Source organism: Carettochelys insculpta, chromosome 10 (genome assembly GCF_033958435.1).
Source record: "Carettochelys insculpta isolate YL-2023 chromosome 10, ASM3395843v1, whole genome shotgun sequence".
NCBI lineage: Eukaryota > Metazoa > Chordata > Testudines > Carettochelyidae > Carettochelys > Carettochelys insculpta.
The window spans coordinates 4,853,653-4,872,702 of record NC_134146.1 but is presented as its reverse complement, the minus strand read 5'-3'; the positions used below and the strand labels follow the sequence as shown (position 1 = coordinate 4,872,702).

At 43.9% G+C, this 19,050-nt stretch overlaps 1 protein-coding gene across 5 annotated transcripts in view; it reads left to right on the top strand.

Moving 5' to 3' along the window:
- Positions 1–19,050, top strand: part of VPS8 (VPS8 subunit of CORVET complex) — a 158,479-nt gene that overhangs the window by 104,308 nt on the left and 35,121 nt on the right. For all 5 annotated transcript variants that reach the window (XM_075004218.1, XM_075004217.1, XM_075004221.1 and 2 more), the window contains 6 exons: positions 7,465–7,606; positions 10,661–10,750; positions 12,088–12,130; positions 14,176–14,279; positions 15,186–15,267; positions 16,065–16,147. In XM_075004218.1, the coding sequence (XP_074860319.1) occupies positions 7,465–7,606; positions 10,661–10,750; positions 12,088–12,130; positions 14,176–14,279; positions 15,186–15,267; positions 16,065–16,147 (544 nt within the window). The remainder of the gene's footprint in view (positions 1–7,464; positions 7,607–10,660; positions 10,751–12,087; positions 12,131–14,175; positions 14,280–15,185; positions 15,268–16,064; positions 16,148–19,050) is intronic.

Sequence of the window (19,050 nt, the reverse complement as noted above, 5' to 3'; positions counted from 1 at the left end):
TCTGACTGGGTTTTTTGCAGTGGAATTGCTGTATGCTAACCTCATGATGGTGAACTTAGAGTGGAAGGGCCTGTGTGTGGCATTTTGAAGGGGTAGAGACTGTCGGGCAGTGACTGTCGGCTGAGCTGTCCATGCTGTGATCCTTTCTCTGCATTACTCTCCATTGTGTGCCCTTACTGTAGTAGTTTTATAGGAAAACTGGTGAAATGAGCATAGGACAGAATTCCATTTCTGAAAACTTGCTTTTCTCCTCTGATCCTCAGCAGTCTAAGCCTCTGCTGTTGTTCTCTAAGAACCCACATGTTCGTTAGTCCCTTGACTGAGGTGCCCAGAACAAACAAGTCTGTGTAGTGCTAGTTCTCAGCTCATGCAGTTTCAATGGGAGTGTCTGCTGTACACAGTTGGCTTGCATATAAACAAAGAAATGTTCTTGCCAGCTGGATTTTAAATGTGGCTGTGTTTATGCTACACTATTGCCATCAAATTATTGTGATAAGTGAGCCCTGATGAATGGGGGCTTTGCAGTTGTCTTCCGTATTTTTCTTGTCCATGGAAACAAGCTCCGTAAACATCCAGGTAATCTCATCCAATTTACCCCTGAAATAGGTAGGAAGTGGCCACTTCCCTCGTAGCCTGATCATAAGCACATACTTCGCATTGTGTTCAAACCATCAACAGACGTCTCTTTCAGCAGCATAATATTAACTTTTGAGTGTGATTGTACGCACCATCTCTAATTCCTGTACAGGACTGATGTTCTGCAAGCCGCCCTCAGGGCACAAAGCTGTCAATTAACACAATATGCTGTAAATGTTTATAAAGACCATTTAATTCTCTCAGGGCTTCAGCAATATTGGAAGGGGTCCAAAATAAAAGAATAAATTAAATAGGTATAATGGATTGATTTGCACATGCCAAAATGATCAATGAGCAAAACGTAAGCGAGATTCTGTGTAAAGAAGAATGAACCTAACAGAATTTAAATGATCCAGTGAACTTAACCTTTGCAACAGACAGCACAGAGCAAAGGCGATGACAGCCCAAGAATTCAGTTATCTTATTAGCAATAATAAGCAATTAACAATTACCTGATCTGTCCTATTTTTAGGAAGTCCTCCTTGGAGACACCTTAGATTATGGGAGTAGTTTATTCATAACAGTCAGACTCTTACTAAGTTGTGTTGCCAGTGCTCTGGATTTGTGTGTTTGTATGTAAAGGCACCTCAATAAAGTAGAATGCTCAAAATGATCTTTAGCAATATATTTCCTGTGCACTTTATAAAATATTGAAATTTTTTTCACAGTGGTTTGTAAATTGATTTGACTTATTTACTTCAGAAAGCTTAATCTGAAGTTTATAAGGTAATTTCTTGGGTGCTAACCAGTCAAAGGATATCTATATCATCTTATTAAAAATGTTTTTTAAATGTTCAATCTTTGTAACATGCCAGAAGGAAAAAACATGATTCATGCCCCTTCAAAAATATCTGGCTTTCTCCAATCAGTCTGAATTTTTATATCCTCTGTCAGGCGAGGTTTTATTAAAACAGAGCTTCCTAGAGGAACAAATGAGTTTAACATCTCAAATACAAATGTTTCCATGACAACACATGAGACTAGAGTCATCCCCCTGGTGTAGCTACACTGAAGTTAGGGGAAATACATTAGGGATTAATTTGGCCCATTTAATTTAGCTAGACTTTTATTTTAAAGTAGGGGCATGGAGGTTAATAGAAATTGCCATGGGAAATTTAAAACCCAGTGCCCTTGTGTCCATGACTGATAAGCAATGATAGAAAATAGAGTAAAATGCATATTAGTAGAATTCGCATAACAGCATTTTTATTACTTTTTCCATTGCCTGGTCACTTCCCAGGAGAGACTTTTTCCATTGCAAACAAGTATGGTAAAATTCATTCATTTGTGGTGTGTGTCAAGATGATGTACCTGAAGTGCCTATTATTTTTCACCGAACATTTCTGAGAAGTATGAAAACAGTGTATATCAAAATTAGGCCGGCATTATAAATTCATAGAAATGTAGGGCTGGAAGGAATGTTCAGATCCTGTCTGGCCACCCCTCTCCTCTTGCCGAGTTGTGGGGACTGGGCTATATTTTCATGCTGTGTTAAGACTCATTTGACACTCTTAACAAAGTAACCAGCCAAACATGGCTGGGGGTATGCAGTCAGAGATCTATGGGACTGTTGCTGGTGATGCCTCTTCACTTTGAAGAAGGCGGAATCATGGCAAGTGGAGTGATTTCCATCTTTTCCAGCATGCACTTCTTGTCATAGATTCTCCATTGCAATGATCCCCTATGTGCATCTCCCTTTTTGACTACATGTTTTTCCCATGTATTGCCCTATTGTATGTTGTCATCTTCCAAGCATGCTCCCTCTTGTCCCTGGAATTGATTCTGAACTCGCTTACGATAGTGTACACAGCTTTTTAATCCATTTTTTTCCGGGCATGCATTTGATCACCTTGGACTGATGGATGACAGCATTTATAGGAAGCTGTGACTCTGCTCTAAATCATGTCAAAACCCAGTGAGCCTTCTCTAATTTTTGCATGCATCCTTAAGGAAAGAAATAAGGGTTAGGAGTCATGACAGGTGCCAGCATCACTTCCAGAAAAGGACTTTATTCCTGTTTTCTAAATATCTGCTTTGAACTGGTACTGAGACATTTCCCAGGAGTACCTTGCCCTTCTCATGAGGAACCCTTTTCAGTGCCTGCTGTGGGTCAGCTCCCCAGCTCCATTGTCCATGTGCTGCAACATAAGCTCTTCTGCTAGATCTATGCAGCACCCATTGTCTCTTTACATCTTAGCAATAGGCAAATTCCAATCCCTGAAACCTCCCAGGTTAGTGTCCAGTCTGATCAGCTATACACCTTCAGTTTTTAACAAGTCTTCTGCTTCCAAAGAAGGTGTACACCCCATCTCATCAGCTCCACTTAAGATCTTCACTCTGCTTAACGCACAGCACTCAGTTCATATGTGGTTTGTTAAATAAACTTATACTTGATTTCACTAATCACCTGAGATTCGAGGAATCATAGGATAGGAAGAGACCTCAAGAGGTCATCGAATCCAGCCCCCCCACTGAAAGCTTGGAAGAGCCACAAGTCAACAGGGAAGAAAAAAGGCACAGGTTGTGAGATGCAAACTGTTCACTAATATTTATTCCCCTGACACATTTAAAAGAGTAGCAGATGAGCTCAAGATTGCTCTTGAGGAAGAATCTGAAATGCAGCGTGAGTGTACCAACTTACTATCAGCCACCACTTCTTCCAAAATAGCTCTTACAGTCAATGAGGCCATGATGGAACCAGCTAAAATTATTTGAGACCCTGAGAGCTAGCCCTGTTAAGACTATCTTCACAAAACAAAAAAGCAATCATGTAGCACTTTAAAGACTAACAAAATAATTGATTATGGGATGGGCTTTTGTGGGATAGGCCAGCTTCTTCAGATCTGGAAATTGAGAAGGCAATGTCTCAATTCAGAATTTCCAGATCTGGAGAAGTGGGTGTGTCCCAGGAAAGCTCATCCCCTAATCAATTGTTTTGTTAGTCTTTAAAGTGCTACATGACTGCTTCTTTGTTTTGGCAGACCCTGGCCACAATTACCCTGAGCAAGATAGAGGACTGCAAATGTTTTTTGGCCCATTTAAAAGTTCAGAATTTCTACTTCGGCACCTGGGACCCAGTTTGTCAAGGCGACCGTCCAGAAAAATAAACAGGAGCAGTTTCTTTCTGCCATGCAAGCAACATCTGTGATCATTCGTTGCTTCCGCAGCCTGGGTCTGCAAATAAACAGGAAGGAATCTACGTTACAACTCTCCCAGAAAATGGGCTAAATTGGACCCCAGCTCAATTCCACAGGGCAGATTCTGCACAATCCATACCCTCATTACTATGATGTGGAGTAGCCCAAGGTCGCAGCTCAAGAATGCCTGCAACTCTTATGCCCCATGGCTGCTTCCACTCCCATTGTCTCAGATGCCCATCTGTATATTAAATATTTTCCGGGTTAGCTAGCCACAGTATACAAACTGAATGTGCACAGATTACACAGACTGCTACCTGTGCTCTTGAAGGTCAGAGACTTGCTCTTCTGGTGAACTCTTCCTTCCTAGCTACGTGCTGGGGTCCCTACCTACGAGATCCTCCATCAATGATCATCACTACACACCCATCCCTTACAGGATGGGGAGCACATATGGGCCATCTCTTGACTCCGTGCCTTTGATCCTCTACGGAAACCAAACCCAACTTCACATAAATCTTAGTGCTCAGAGCTGTACACAATGCCTGCCTCTATTTCCTTTCCCTTCTCAAAAAACACAAGATCAGAATCATGACAGGCACATCACAGGTATGTTTTATGTCAACAGGTAAAGGAGGACTCAGTCCCACTCCCTTTACACTGAGACTATTAAGCTTATGGAATTGTGCCTCCAACACAATATTTACATCTCTACCTCATAGCTACCTGTTGCTCAGAACACCACCACAGGCATGCTCACTCTATACTTCTCTCTACAGTGTGAGTGAGACTGCAATAACACTACTCTGTACAATGTCTTCCAGAGCTGGAGTATCCCCAACTGGATCTGTTCACCACTGCAATAAACAAAAGCCCAACACTCTGCCCCAGGGTATTTTGGGGAAAACATTGTTGGGGAGACATATTCATGCTCCCATGGACAGACACTCTCCTGTTTGCATTCCCACCAACACCTCTGAAGAGAGTGATGCAGAAAATAAGGACTGACAGATTCAAGGTTGTTCTAGTAGCTCCAATATGGCCCAAGCAACTGTGCTATTAGTTTCTATTGAGGATGTCTGTCCTGTTCCTCATTTCCCTTTCCCCAACTGCCCAGCCTTCTGTCACAGTGCAGGGCCAGTTCTATCGCTTTGAAGAGAATGGCTTCACCTCAATGCCTGGCTACTCTAATGGAGAACTAGCACGGTTAGAACAAGTGCAGATATCACAACTACATGGAAGGTCACATGCCCCATGCATGCCATACCTGTAGAAATGGAAGAGGTTCACATCTTGCTGTACTGCCAGAGATACCTTTCCAGATTCCACCCCTCTTCCGCTGATCTTAGATTACCACTTGCAACTTAATATTGGGTCTTTCACTTTAGCTCGATCAAAGTCCACCTTGCAGTTATCACTTCATTTCATAATAAAGTGAATAATGCTCATCCAGTCACCAAAAAGTTCATGAAGGGCACCCAAACACTGTATTTGGATACAAAACACTCTTCTGAGCCCTGGGACTTGCTTCTGGTCCTCAAGACCTTGATGTACAAACCCATTGAACCACTGGTCACACGCTCCTTTCTTCACTTATCCATGAAAACTGCCTTAGTGGCAATTAGAGCTGCCAGAGGAGAAGGAGAACTCAGAGTGCTTAAGGCCAAACCTCCATATGCTACATTCTTCAGTGAAGTCACACTCCATACACATCTAAATTTCTGCCCAGGGTGCACTGCATCCTTTACTTAAATCAGCGGTTCCCAGCCTTTTCCAGATGGGGACCTATTTTGAGACTTCGGGAAGACTTGTGACCGAAGGCAATTCAAAAACGAGGGGAGAGTGGGGAGAGCAGAACTGTAACTAACTAGCTAATTTTGTGCCTGAGGCATGAATATAAAATTGTGCCCCTTCACGTTTATATATTCATAGCAGTTATTTCGTAGAAAGGGGGAAAATATTAATAAAATAACACTACATTTATTATAGTCAGTCAGTTGTGGTGGTAGAAAGACGCTCATCCCCAAACTGCTTCCCCTGGCTTAAACCCCACAGTCAAGGGCTTGGGGAGTCACACTCAGGGGCTGCAGGGGGCTAGGGGTGTCACACGCAGGGGCTGGAGGGGTCTAGAGGTGGCTAAGGGAGTCACGCTCAGGGGCTGCGGGAGCTAGGGGAGTCACTTGGGCTGGAGGGGGCTAGGAGAGTCACTCAGAGGCTAGAGGGGGCTAGGGGACCCTATCGCCTGCCAAGGTTGGAAGCCACAGAGCTGATTAGCTCTGCCCTCCCTCCCAACCTTGGACTTGGGCGCCCAGTTTACCTGAGCTGGGCACTGCTCCCCGGGTAGGCAGTTCTCTGCCCTGCAGCTCAAATGGTTCTTGATGTAATTGATTGGATTAACAGGCAGTTAAGCCAATTAAGAAGTTGTGAACCACTTCAGGAGCGCAAATGGCTTCTTAATAGCGACCTCTGGAACTGCCCAGCCCAGCCCAGCCGGCGACCCTTTTGAAATATAATCTTGACCTATGTTTGGGTCTGGACCCATAGGTTGGGAAACCCTGACTTAAATGAACCGATCCATTTATCAATATTCTTCCCAAAACTATCTGATCTTGCATTCAAAACAGCAGTGCACGCTGTTGACATGCAGAGAGCATTATCCTTCTATCTGGATAGGACAGAACCATTTAGAAAAACCCCCAAGTTTTTTGTGTCTACCACTCAGCAATAGTAAGGCCAAGCTGTCTCCACTCAGAGACTTTCCAAATGGATTGCAGATTTCATTTGTTTACCAACTGAAGTAAGTCCAGCTTCCTGCACTGATCCATGCAACCTCTCCTAGGTCTGTGTTCATTTATGCTGCCTTCCTTTGTAATGTCCTGCTTTCTGACATATGCAAGGTGGCCCCATGGCCATCAAGCCTTAGGTTTCCCAAGCATTAAATTGCTCTCCTGCAAGGCCCATTGTCAGACACTAGAATGAGTAGAGCTGTCCTGTAAAAATTTTCTTACCTAATCTGATGCCCCAACCTCCCTAAGAGATGCTTCTTTGCAGTCACTTGGAGTGGAATGCCCACAGGGGCAGCTCACAAAGGAGAAGAGGAAGTGATTCACTCTGTGGAGTAACTGATGTTCTTCGAGATCAGTGTCCCTATGGGTGCTCCTTAACACACCCTCCTCCTCTCCTCAACTTCGGTATGTGCGCCACACTCAGTTGTAGAGAAGGGCTTGAGGAGCCTGGGGCACATGTGCACTGTTCAAACACTGACAGCTCATGATGCAGACACTTCATGGGTAGCCCATTGGGGAAATAGTGTGAAAATCTCTAATCAAAGGCACAGGGATGCATCTTGGCCTGTAGTGGAGCTTCCACAGGGATGCACATCTCAAATGATAGTAATTACAGAAGGTTCATAATCTCTTTCTGGCACAGATGAGTTCTGTCTTTGGGATGGACATTTCCAGTGTGCTTGAGAGGTTGTGTATTTGATCTTTTAGGTGTCATGGACTCCAAATCGCAGAACTTCTTGGGGAAGATAGGACTCTTAATTTTAATGCTGTTCTGGCGGCGGGAGGGCGTTATGGAGCACTGAGGGCAGCTGGAATTGAAAGCTGTATTTTGTCTGATGTGTTTGATTGAACATGTCAACTGCTTCAATGAGATGTAATAATTAAAATTCATGTGTGTGTTCCAGGGAAGGTATCAATCAGGAAATGCTACAGATATCTCCCTATGTCACTGAGCAGTTCATTGAGCTGTTATGTCACTACAGTCCTGAACAGGTTTTAGAGACACTGCAGGTTTTGGAGTTCTACAGATTGGAAGAGACCATTCAGGTAAAACAGTTACACTGTGAGAGCTCATCCCCATTTGGTCACATTTTAGTAAAGGCATTTAAACTTAGCTAACTGCGGTTTCTGTTAAATGGATTGCTATCATGGACAATTTGCATACCATTAAAGTTATCTTCTAAGCTAGGCAACAATCTAGGTCATACTTTGATTAGCCCAATTTGTGTCATTCTCACTTGGTTAGAAAATTCAGAAGAGCTGGGAAATATTGTAAAATCTAACATGCTTTGGCCCTATTCGTGATATCACCTGTGTGCTGTGTGAGCAGGTTAGCTGCTGCTATATTTAAATCTTAACTTACTGATATGCAGATTCAGCTTTCAGGAGAGAATTAGTCATTGGAATGGAATATTTACCGCTGTCATTTGGTTAGATTCTGCGTAAAGCAATTATTTTAAGGTATGTCTTTGAAAGCCAGTACAGTAAACCCCGGATATATGCAATTTCGACTCACACTTAACATACATTAATGTGACTTGAAATCCTGGCGTTCCTAGGGGCTGGGAGCTGGCAGGAGTGCAGGTCCTCCACCAGGTCCCTGCTCCAGTTCCCCCAGCTGGGAGAAGCTGTGGCTGTTTGCCCACCCCACTCTCTCAGCCTGGGGGGACAGACAGCCATGCCGCTGCAGCTTGTCCCAAGCTTCCCCCCGCTGGGCGAGCCGGGGGGGGCAGACAGACATGCTACCATGGCTTCTCCCCAGCTCCACCCCACCAGGAGCTGGGAAACTGACTAGTGCTAGTGGGTGTCACGCCAGGGACTGGTAGGCGAAAAGCGGAAGCGGGTGCTTAAAAAAGCCTCACTGCCCGCGCGGTTCCTTTGGGACCCCGAGAGCCTTTTCCCCCAAGGAGGGACGATGGTACAAACTGCGGACCTGCCCCCACTCTCCAGACAGGTGAGAGAACTTGGGGCTTGCACGGGACCTCCTATATCTCACTTAGCCCCACCCTGGAGCGCAGAGGCCGGCGACAGACAGCGAGAGGGAGAGAAAGGGACAACACCAATCAAAGGAAGCGAAACGGAGGAAATTTATTAAAAGGACAGAGAACCAGATAACTTATCACTAAATTACTTTTCACAAACTACATCTATAGAAATATATTACACTACATCACGAACATAAATTGATCAGAAGTATTCTTGGACTATCAAACTACACTTTCAGGCTGGGGCGCTACTCCCGACCCAAGTGGCCGGATGTATCCAGCCTTTTCCTGGAGGGACGTATCTGTACCGGTATGAAAGGGTGGGTAGGTGGTACCACTTCCTACCTGCAATCACGTAGTGAGCAAGTCCAAGAAATTAGGTTGGGCTAGGGAAATCAATATTTTACTTAACCATTAACTATACTACTTAACTATCATTAACTAGGAAATAACAAGCAATTAATAATAACTATATACAAGTATAATATTCCTGGGAGTTTAGGCCTGGCCCTCAAGGGGTCAGACCCTCAGGGACTGCGGTCGGCTCGTCAGCCCGCCGCGCAGCAAAGGAAGCTACCCCCTGCTTCCCCAGTGGGGACCCCAATATCCCAGGTGAATTTAAATGAGGGTTGTTTAGTTTAGTTACGTGTTAAGATCAGGTGAGTGGTCGTGTCCAGTTGTCAAAGCCAGTAAAGAAGGCAGTGTCCGGTAGTCAAATTCGGTAAAGAAGGTTGTGTCCAGTAGTCAAGTTTGGTTGTGAGGTCGTTGAGGTAAATGCACAGGCGGTGGAGCTGCCGGAGGAGCAAGGAAGGCTGGATGACGTTGGTGGGCCCCCAGTTTCCTCACCGGGTACGCAGTACCCATAGCCAGAGCCACGGGCCAGTTCGCCACCCGGTGAGTATGCCTGGAGACCCACTTGCCGCTCCTCGATGCAAACGCGAGGCTAGGGAACGTGGGGGTGCTTGTACGATGGCACCGCTTCACAGCTGCCTAGGTCTTCCCCTGAGGGAAGCCGCAGCTGCAGTGATCAGCTCTTAAGCAGCTCCCCCTGAGGGAGGCTGCAGGTACAGTGATTGTCAGCTCTCTATGCTTTCCTTCTGCTCGCCAAGGGACAGGGACGACTTCTCCCCAGACTGAGCTGGGGGCTCAGAATTTATAGGAAGTTCTCATGATTATTTACGAGGTAATTTTAATATTCATGATCTTGTGTTGCAGTTTTCAATTAGGTCCTCCTTTCAGCCAAAGGTTCTAGAAACTCTCCCCCTTCGGCCAATCAGAGGACACCATTTTGATCCTAGCTCCAAGCTCCATGAGTTCAGGTTACCGGGGAAACCAACTGCCTCAAAATGGCGTTGGTGCTGCAGCAAAATGGCAGCCTGTGACACTTTAAGTTTTCCATGTACCTGCATAGATTTTACCTCAGCCAGAGGCTTGTTTTCCCTGACACACGGGGGCAGTTATGTCCTAGAGATGATAATCCCCGACAGTGGGCTGGTCAGTTACCTGGCTCCTGCAAGCCCAGGGGAGCAATGAGTCAGGCTGCCACCTGGTTCCCAGCTTGCCCCATTTTGCATGAAATTTGAGTTGTGCAAGGTTGCCCAGGAACGCAACAGGGGTCTACTGTATATTCTGATTGGAGTCTGTTTTCATATATAAACTTACAAGTATTCACATTCTAATGTCAGTGTTTGGGAGTTTTCCATTACATGTTACTAGATTATGGGAATAGAGCTTTTTATTATTGCTGTCAGATCTGTCGGAAGGTACTTGAAACCATAAGAGACAAGTACTTCAGTAGGCAGCACTCAGCATTTTCCTGCTGGTAGGGATTCTTGTGTTCTTTTTGTTTTATTGCAGATGTAATCTTTCCTTGGCTTTGATCTGTTTAGTTTAATCTTAGAATTCTCTTTAAAATAGTAAAAGTTTATAGGTGGGTATGAAGAACCTCTGTCCTATGTGATGATGTCATTGTGCCATAGATTGGTAATACCCAGAATCACAAGCACGTGGGTTCATGGTTGATACGAAGTCCAGTCTGATGAATGCAATGTCTCCATTTAGCCTCATAGTAAATTTGTTCAAATACTGTCTTTTTTTTTTTTTTTTTTTAACCCAGATTACCCAGAAACACCAGCTCCACGAAGCTTCCTCTTACCTGCTGGAGAAGAAAGGAGACGTTCACGGTGCCTTCTTAGTCATGCTTGAGGTATAGATAATTAAGGACCTGTATCCAAAAACTGAGTACTTCTGCTAAAACAGTAGCAAAATATGTTATGTTGACACTAAAATGTGACTATTCGTTTTCAGCAGTGTTCCGCTGAGATGAATGAGGGTGGTATTGGTTAATTTAGAAGACTTAAAGGGCCCAAAGAGTCAGAGGAGGGAATGTGACCCTGAAACTGTCCAATATTTAACAGCTGTAAACAAGATTCAGTGTTTATATAAAGAGCTGTCAGCTGGCTCTTAGTATCCTGGCAAGCACTGTATTAAGAGTCCTTTTTCATCTTTAATAAAAGATAGAGAAAAGAGAGCAAACCAGAGTAAGCATTTGAAATGCAAGGCAGTAAGTCAGGTTTTCATTTTAATAACTTTTCTTTCTGTGTAACGTGTCTCTTGAAGGAGAAATCTCCTTGTCTGACATTCTGTTAGGTTGTACCAACTATTCTTTTCTGGGAAAGAAAAAAGTTAGTTGATGGGCTGGAGCTGTTTTGTTAAAGTCAGTCCTGTTTCAAAGAAGACAAGACATGACAAAACACTCATGAAGATTAGAGGGAAAAACAGTAAAGAGAGCAAATGTAGCATTATCTCAGGTATCAACTCTCACTTCTAGCCTTACTGGTAGAGAAATACAAGGTTAGCATATGGTTTGATCAGCCTCTCTGAGACCTGGCAAACTTGGACTGTTGAAGATACTTCAATTAGCTGCCGTTTTCTGGTCACAGGATGCATAATGTACACCATGAAGGATGAAGAAGGTCCGGATCTCAGGAGGCAGTGAGGGAGAAGGGGGAGAGAAAGAGCAATGATGGTGAAATTCGCTCCTTCCCCTGCTCTCATCTTTCTGTGGTCTCTCTTGAGAACCCCAGAAGGGATTGGTGGCCTTTTTGTTTGGCTCAAACTAGAGGTTTTTTTGTCTCCCTTTCACCCCTTTACCCATCAACATTTGTTTATAGATTGTGGCATTTTATGAACTTGTGCTCACTTCTGACAGTTGAACTCACAATTACAGTAATTGGTAGACCCGTATATGACAACAGCGGTTAGCTTTGGTCAGCGCTATGTTCTGGGCTCTCTGCAGACTCGGCAGAGATCTCTGCGTTGGTTTACATCTGCTTTACATTTTGAATGTTGTCCTTGATGCTTGATGTAGCCTGTATTAATCAGTTTCATTTGCAGGTTGCGCCCCCCATCTATGAGGAGGGGTATGTGCACTACAGTAGTTGTACACAGGGACCCTGAATGCCTCTGTGTGTGATGCCTTTTTGAAAAACATAGTGTGATCTGTGACTTTAATGAGCTAAGATGCATTTTTGTTTGTTTTAGCAACTGCAAAGCAAGTTGCTGAGGCTTACCCAAGAAAGCGAAGGTAATTTTGTTGTTTAAAAATTCTTCTACCTTCAGGTTTTCCATGAGGTGTGTGTGCTGTGGAACAGAAGTACTAGCAGTTAAAATGCTTGCTTAGCTATCATAGCTCCTCAGATGAATTTTTGTCATGCAGCAAGTCTCAGATTTTTAACTCACAAGAGCCTGAAACTGACCCTGTGCATGCAATGGTTTGTCACAGTTCAGCTGTAGTTACATGATCCTGGTGTTCTAATGTGCACTATGGTGACTGGCCAGAAATTGCTCTTGATTCTAATTTCACAACAGAAGGGTTTAACAGCTAATGATTTTTGCCCTTGAAAATGAGAAACAGCTGTCACAGGTTGTACCTCCCTGGTTATGGCATCCTTAGTGGTATTGGACCAGATGAGGTCACTGCTGGCCCTTGGTTGCTGCCAGCTGCAGGGAACAGCTCTGATAGCATCTGAGGGGCTGGCATTGATTGAATGTGGAATGGGGGGGCCCAGGCAGAGTGCAGCAGAGCCCCACAGCTGGGGGTCCAGGAGGGCAGCCCAGCTGGAGTGCATCTAGCCTCATGGCCGCCAGGCTGCACTCTTGGCCTGCTATTGACCCTGGGGCTGTGCACTACCCTGTCTCTTCCTCTGAGCATCACTTCCCTCCCACCCTCAACCTCCACACCTCCCCATCCCTCAATGATCTGGAATGCCACCAATGAACTCTGTGCAGAGTTCCAGAAGCTCTGGGAGGACAGGAGGAGTTGACGACTGCAGAGCCTGGCTCTTTTGGAGTGCTGTAATCCAGGAACTCCACGGGGCTTCTGGACCACAGATGTTGCAAGATGGCACAAGTCCAGTTTATAGAAGTCCAACCTGTAGGAAGTTATGCCATTTCAGGGTCCCAGGGTCCATATTGCAATCCTTCCATTTTACAGAATGAGAGCTGGCTTTGTTGAAGGTGCAGTGATAAAAAGGACTACATTATGTAGCCCAGAGTCATGGACTAACTACTAGAAAGTCCCCTGACCTGTTTTAAAGGTGTTTCGGAGGCACCAAATGCATTCTTCTCTGACAAGAGAATGTGGTTGAATGAGAAACTACAGTCACGTCACAACTTAGTTGTTTGGTGCATTTGCATTTACTCAGCTATGTGCATGGTGAAGAAGCTAGCTAATACATTTGGCATTTTAAACATGCTTATGTTTCCTCTTAAATTTAGTCTTTTTACTAAAAGCAGAATTAGCCTATAGGCTCATTGCCACGGGATACAGCTGAAGCCAGGAGCTCACTAGGATTGAAAAGACATCGGACATGTATATGGAAGACAAAATCTGTACTTCTGTTAAACAGGACAAACGCAGTGTGGGACATAACCTCTGTTTCAGGAACAAGCCATCCTTTAACTTATCAGGGTGTAGAAAGAAACTCCCCTTTTCAGCAAATTGTGCGATGCTTGTCCAGGGTGAGTCACTTTTTCCCCTCCGAAATAACTGGTATGGTCCCTCTTGGAAGGATGCTACAAGTAGACTAGATAGGCTAGTGGTGTGATGTAGAAATTCGTGTTTTCTGAGACCTGCTACTCTGTGTTACCTCCCTGTGGGCTCATGGAATAATGAAGAAATTTACCTGTTATTTGTACTGTAAATAAATATTACAGCCTCACAACATTTTGTATCGGTTTTTCCCATTGCCAAAAACTAAGCAGATAACCCAAAGAAAGCAACTCCAGTACAATGGCAGGAAACAGTGTGGATCACACCGTGGTCTCTCTGAGCGCCAACACTCAATAGCATTAATACAAATGTGATTTCTGCTAGGTGTCAAGGCAAATCTAAGTCAAATCTTAGCTATTACTAATGTGATTGCATAAAGCATTCTGCACAGCACAGTTTATTCTGCCATAGTGCTCACTCCACAAAAAAGTATCAGTCTGTGCTTTCCTAACTCTATCTATAAAGTAAAAGATTATTAGGTGAGCAGCACGGTTTTAGTGTTTTGGAATGAGTTAACAGTAATGGTATGGTAAACTCTCTGAACCCAGGTGTAATCTCATTGTTTTTCATTAACCTAGAATCAACAGAGCACGACTTATTAAAGGAGGTTGAGGATACCTTAATGAAAACAATTGCACTTTGCCAGAGGAATTCACATAGTTTAAACCAGCAGCAGCGTGAGGTAAGGGGATAAGAAGCACTATTAGTAGGGCTTGGCGTACTAGTGGAAGGAAGAGTTCCATTTTCAGTATCCATTAAGTTGGTCTCTTATCCAGTTGGACCCTGTGCACCTGTGATTTGGTAGATTCCTATTATATGGCTCTTTCAAATCCATGGACCTGCTTTTGTCTGTGCCTGACTTGTCCATGTTTAGCACACACCTTTAAGTCAGGCTTTGGGAATGCTTAATGGGACCTTTCTACACCAATTTCACTTTATGGGAAGGCATAAAATGGAAGCATGGTTCTGCAAATCTGAGCCATTTTTGTGTTTTTGTTAATCAGCCAGAAATGGAAACAGAGGCCTTTGATTGACCTACATCAAGGACGCAGTGTTGTTCTTGCAGCCCTGTGATTTGGAAAGTAATGTTCGTGAGAAATTTTGAGACGCTGATGGTTTTCTATGTAAATAGGAGAGTGCAGTGATATTAAATGCAATATTCTTCTGGGAATGCACTCAATGAGAGAGAAAAAGGCTGGGTCTTGGGAAATAGTCATCTTTGCTGTAGAGCAAATTTCATGGTGATTATTGCAACCTCAAGGCTTCTGTATTGTCATAGCCCAGGAAATGAGCACAATCAAGGACTTTCTGTTCCTCATATTCAAAGCAGATATCTTCCCCATTCTATAAGAAGAGTAGGTCGGCCAGGCTGTCCAGCACTAGACCAACTCTTCAATGTGTTTAAGAAAACCGAACATCACCAGAGTTCAGTAGCATTCTGAAACAGTGAGCCAACAATGGAAACAAAATGTTTAATTCTCTTTTTCATAATATGTAATTAAATCTGTGGAAGTTAAAAATAAAGGTATATTCTTGCAATCATTTATTCTTGCTGAAGTCAGATTTATTGTGCATTGAATTATTCTAGGCACTCTGGTTTCCTCTTCTGGAGGCTATGATGTCACCACAGAAGCTATCCAGTTCCACAGTGTTGTGTCAGTATTCTGAATGTAAGTATATTGGCATCTTGCAGCTCTAGATACAACTGAAAACGTGACCTCGGTCTCTCTTCTTCTTTTCTCCTCACCAAATGCACTGTAAGCACCATGACTGAACTAGTGTAACACTTCCAAAACAAAGCTAAGGTGTGCACCTGTGTGAAAACCACTGCTGTTCTATTCCAAATGTGAAGTAACACTTTTTTACCAGGAGCACATTACACCCGTGTTGCGCTGTCTGCACTGATCCCATATTGCCTTTACAATACACTGGGTTTTTTTTGTTTGAGCCATAACATCCTAAGTCTACTGGTCCTGGCTACTTATACACTGCTTGTCTCCTCATGTAACTCGGTGGAGGTTTCAATTACCTGAGGCATCTGAGTGAAGAACTTATTGCTTTGAAGGACTCAGTAGCAGTCTTCCTTGGGCCAGCATAGGTCAGTTTTGCTCCAAGACCTCAGTTTCCTAGGCTTTCCATTGGGGGGAATAGCTTTGGGGTCTTTGGGTTCATCCTTCAGATACTGTTCCAACACAGTTATTCTATATTTGCATTAGGGGCTCCTGTAGGTACTTTCAGATAAATTGAAGTGAATTTATACACAAAACTTTGGTTAAAGATGCCCTGCACAGCAGCAAATTTGACGCAAACGAAAGCAAGGAAGTACACGCTCATTATTTGTAATCGGGTGTTTGACTTTTTCATGCTTACATGATAACTTACTTTATTGTGTAATTCTCTGGTCATCATAACTAGTTTATCACTGTATATATTAATCGTGTTTATGCAAACGCTTTTGTTATTTCAGCTCTGAAGAGTTTGACAATGCAAGTGCTAAACAATATGGCTGCGTTTATTGCACTTCCTTCCATCTTGCAGAGAATTCTCCAGGTGAGCAGCAGCAGAGAAAAAATGTAGTGAGCGTACAACTGTTTACTAAATTGTTGTCTTTGATTGATAAGGCCCTGGTAGACCAAGACCACAGACAGCCTGTAGAGCCATAACCATCCCGTATATAACTTGCTGAATTCAGTGTTATGGAAATTAATTTCCTTAATTATTGGTTAAGGCTTCAAGATGAAAAAAACTGTTCCTGGGATTGGTATGATGGGATGCTAACTGGAATGAGAATGTTAAGCCATAAGAGAAGAGGTAGTAAGGTGAAGACTGTATGTTGGAAAACAAGCAACATTTTTACGTATTAGATCTTAATTTATTGTGTCCAAAACTTAAATATTCTTAAAGCCTCGGGCTGAGATGCCAGTATATAGGAGCCTAAACTTAGTCTACTAGGCCTAGTGTACATTACAAAGTTAGGTCAACATAAGTCATCTTCGTGACTTTACCTACAGTACAATCTGAGCAGACAGCTGTGTCCCCTCAATTTCCCATCCTGGGGCACCTTTTATGCTGCTTTGCTGTGAGAGCAACCATACTTTGTCTACTCACTTACAGCCTCCCTTATGTAACTCACTCCCAGCTATAGTGTCTGAGTGCTATAGCCAGCCACGCTTGAATTATGCTGCTGGGAACATGAGCAAATTCCCAGCCCCAGGATTGTGCATCTTTTACTGCCCAGCACCCTCCTGCAAGCTGATATGAAGTCTGTTGTTTTTTAATATGAACAAATCCAAACACGCCGATTTAGCTGAAACAACAAATTTGCTAACTATAGAAAGATTTTAAGTGATTACAACTAATGAGGCATATAAATCAGAATTGGTTACAAGGAAAAAGGTGAAATGCAACTTACAAGCTAAATGAGTACATATCAAAGTGCGTCTCAACATACATTTTAGCTGTCTGTTGGCTGAATGTCTATCAGCCACGGTCTCATCCCAATGCTGAGTAGCTTCCTTTATTCTTTAGAAGTTGATGATACCCTGGGCAGAGAGCAAGGGAGAGAGGATTTGCGGTTTCTGACTCTCGTAGCCCTTTCTCTTGTACAAGACTCCCCTCCAGCTGATGCTCAGGAGAGAGTCTGTGTGGCTACTTAATCAGCTTATGACATAGTTGGTCTCTTTGACACCTGACTCTGGTGGCGACTAGCTTTTTGTCTCTGGGGAACTTGTTTGTGACTGCCCTTCAGAATAAGTTGGAACATGTCTTAGTGGTAATAGGTACAGGAATCTCAAATCATTACATACAGTGTTGGCATATGTTTTACCAGAACAATAACGACTAATAAATCATAAGTTTCAAAGATACCTTACACTGGTGCTTTGTACAATATTTAACATAGGCTTGTAAAAGGTGTGAACACAGGACTATGGTCTGTCAGTTTCTTGCATCAACCAATTTGAGCACTTGTCTGCTTTCAAATTTGTCTCTGGCCATAAGCCTCCTATTAATATGGTGCAGTGAAGTCACTTCCCCCAAAGTTGTGGGAACTTGGTTGATCTAGTGAATGCAGTGCAAACATACACACTGTGACAGGTGGATACCTCCAGCAGCTGTCTCATAATGCCCCTGGAAGAGCTGTGGACCAGTGAGAGACATACTGACATTTACAATCTGATTACGCAGCAGGCACAGGCAAAAGAATACAGCCGGGATCAGCACCAGTGTGGTGTGGAAGCAGAGGAACTTGGCCAAGGCCAGCACATGTCTGGGAGACCTACCATTGATTGGGTGCTGAGTTGCAAACCTGCCACTCTCACAATAAGCTGCCTGCCGCACATGGCAGAGACCTTGCCACACCACCATGAAGACCTCAGAGGAGCCTGAGACAGAGCCCTGCCAGGAACAGTAGGCAAGGAGTTAAAGGGGGAGATACAGTGGAGGGCTCCAGCAATGCTATTCGAGACTCCCCCCCCACAGGATGAGCTGGATAAAGGGGAGAGGTACCTCAGGGATGTGTGTTCATGGATTTTAGTTCACAGTATTTAAATTTGAAGATGTGGTCTGACCCACTTCCAAGTTAATCAAACGCCAGTATTAACTTAGTTGTTTTACTCAAATGAGAGCAAATAAAGGTACAGCTGGCATCTGTTCAACATCCTTCTCTGGAGGTTGCTGGGAGGACCCTGTGGAGCACTTTATGTATCTAGGGATGTTCCTGGTACCTTGCTGAGAGATTCCAATAAATCATTCATAGAGATACTCTGCAGTGCACTACATGGGCTCACAGCGTACAGGCCTGTGCGGGTTCCTAAGGGTAACAGAGGCAAAAGCATCATGAGTGAGACCAGCTAAAACTGCTCCTGCCTATGGAAAATAGTGCCACTACTTGGCGTCATGCCATGTCCTTGTGCCCATGGAATAGGGGAAACCTTATTATTGGACAGAAAATCCTTCCAGCCTCATGGGCCACACTGAGCATTCCTGAGTCATTGGTAAGTGGAGTTGTGCAGGGGAGTTCCAAAGCTGTAGTGACAATTAGCATTTCTGCAGTGTTTGTGAGGATCAGGGAGAGAGTTTTCTGTGCCACTTCTAAGTCCCGTGATACCTCTGTCAACAGCTTTTAGCATGTTGGTTTTGAGGGGTGCTCTGTCAGGAGGACATGTTTAGTGAAATTTTGAAAAGCTCTGCTTCACTGGGTCAGGAGCAAGAGGCATAGAGAGCCAGTATGGCCCTCAGCATGAATAAGGAGGAGGAGGACAGGGAAAAGGCCCAAGCAGAGGGAAATGCACCATAACATGATGTGTCTGCTCAGGCAGCTTCCACCAAATGCTGCAGATTCTGGTTGACCAAGAGATCCAAAAATCCCATGCTCCTTTTCCTTTTGAAGTCTATGGAGAACTCCATGGTCACTGCTCCCTACAATACAACCCATGGCATTATGGGCTGCCTTC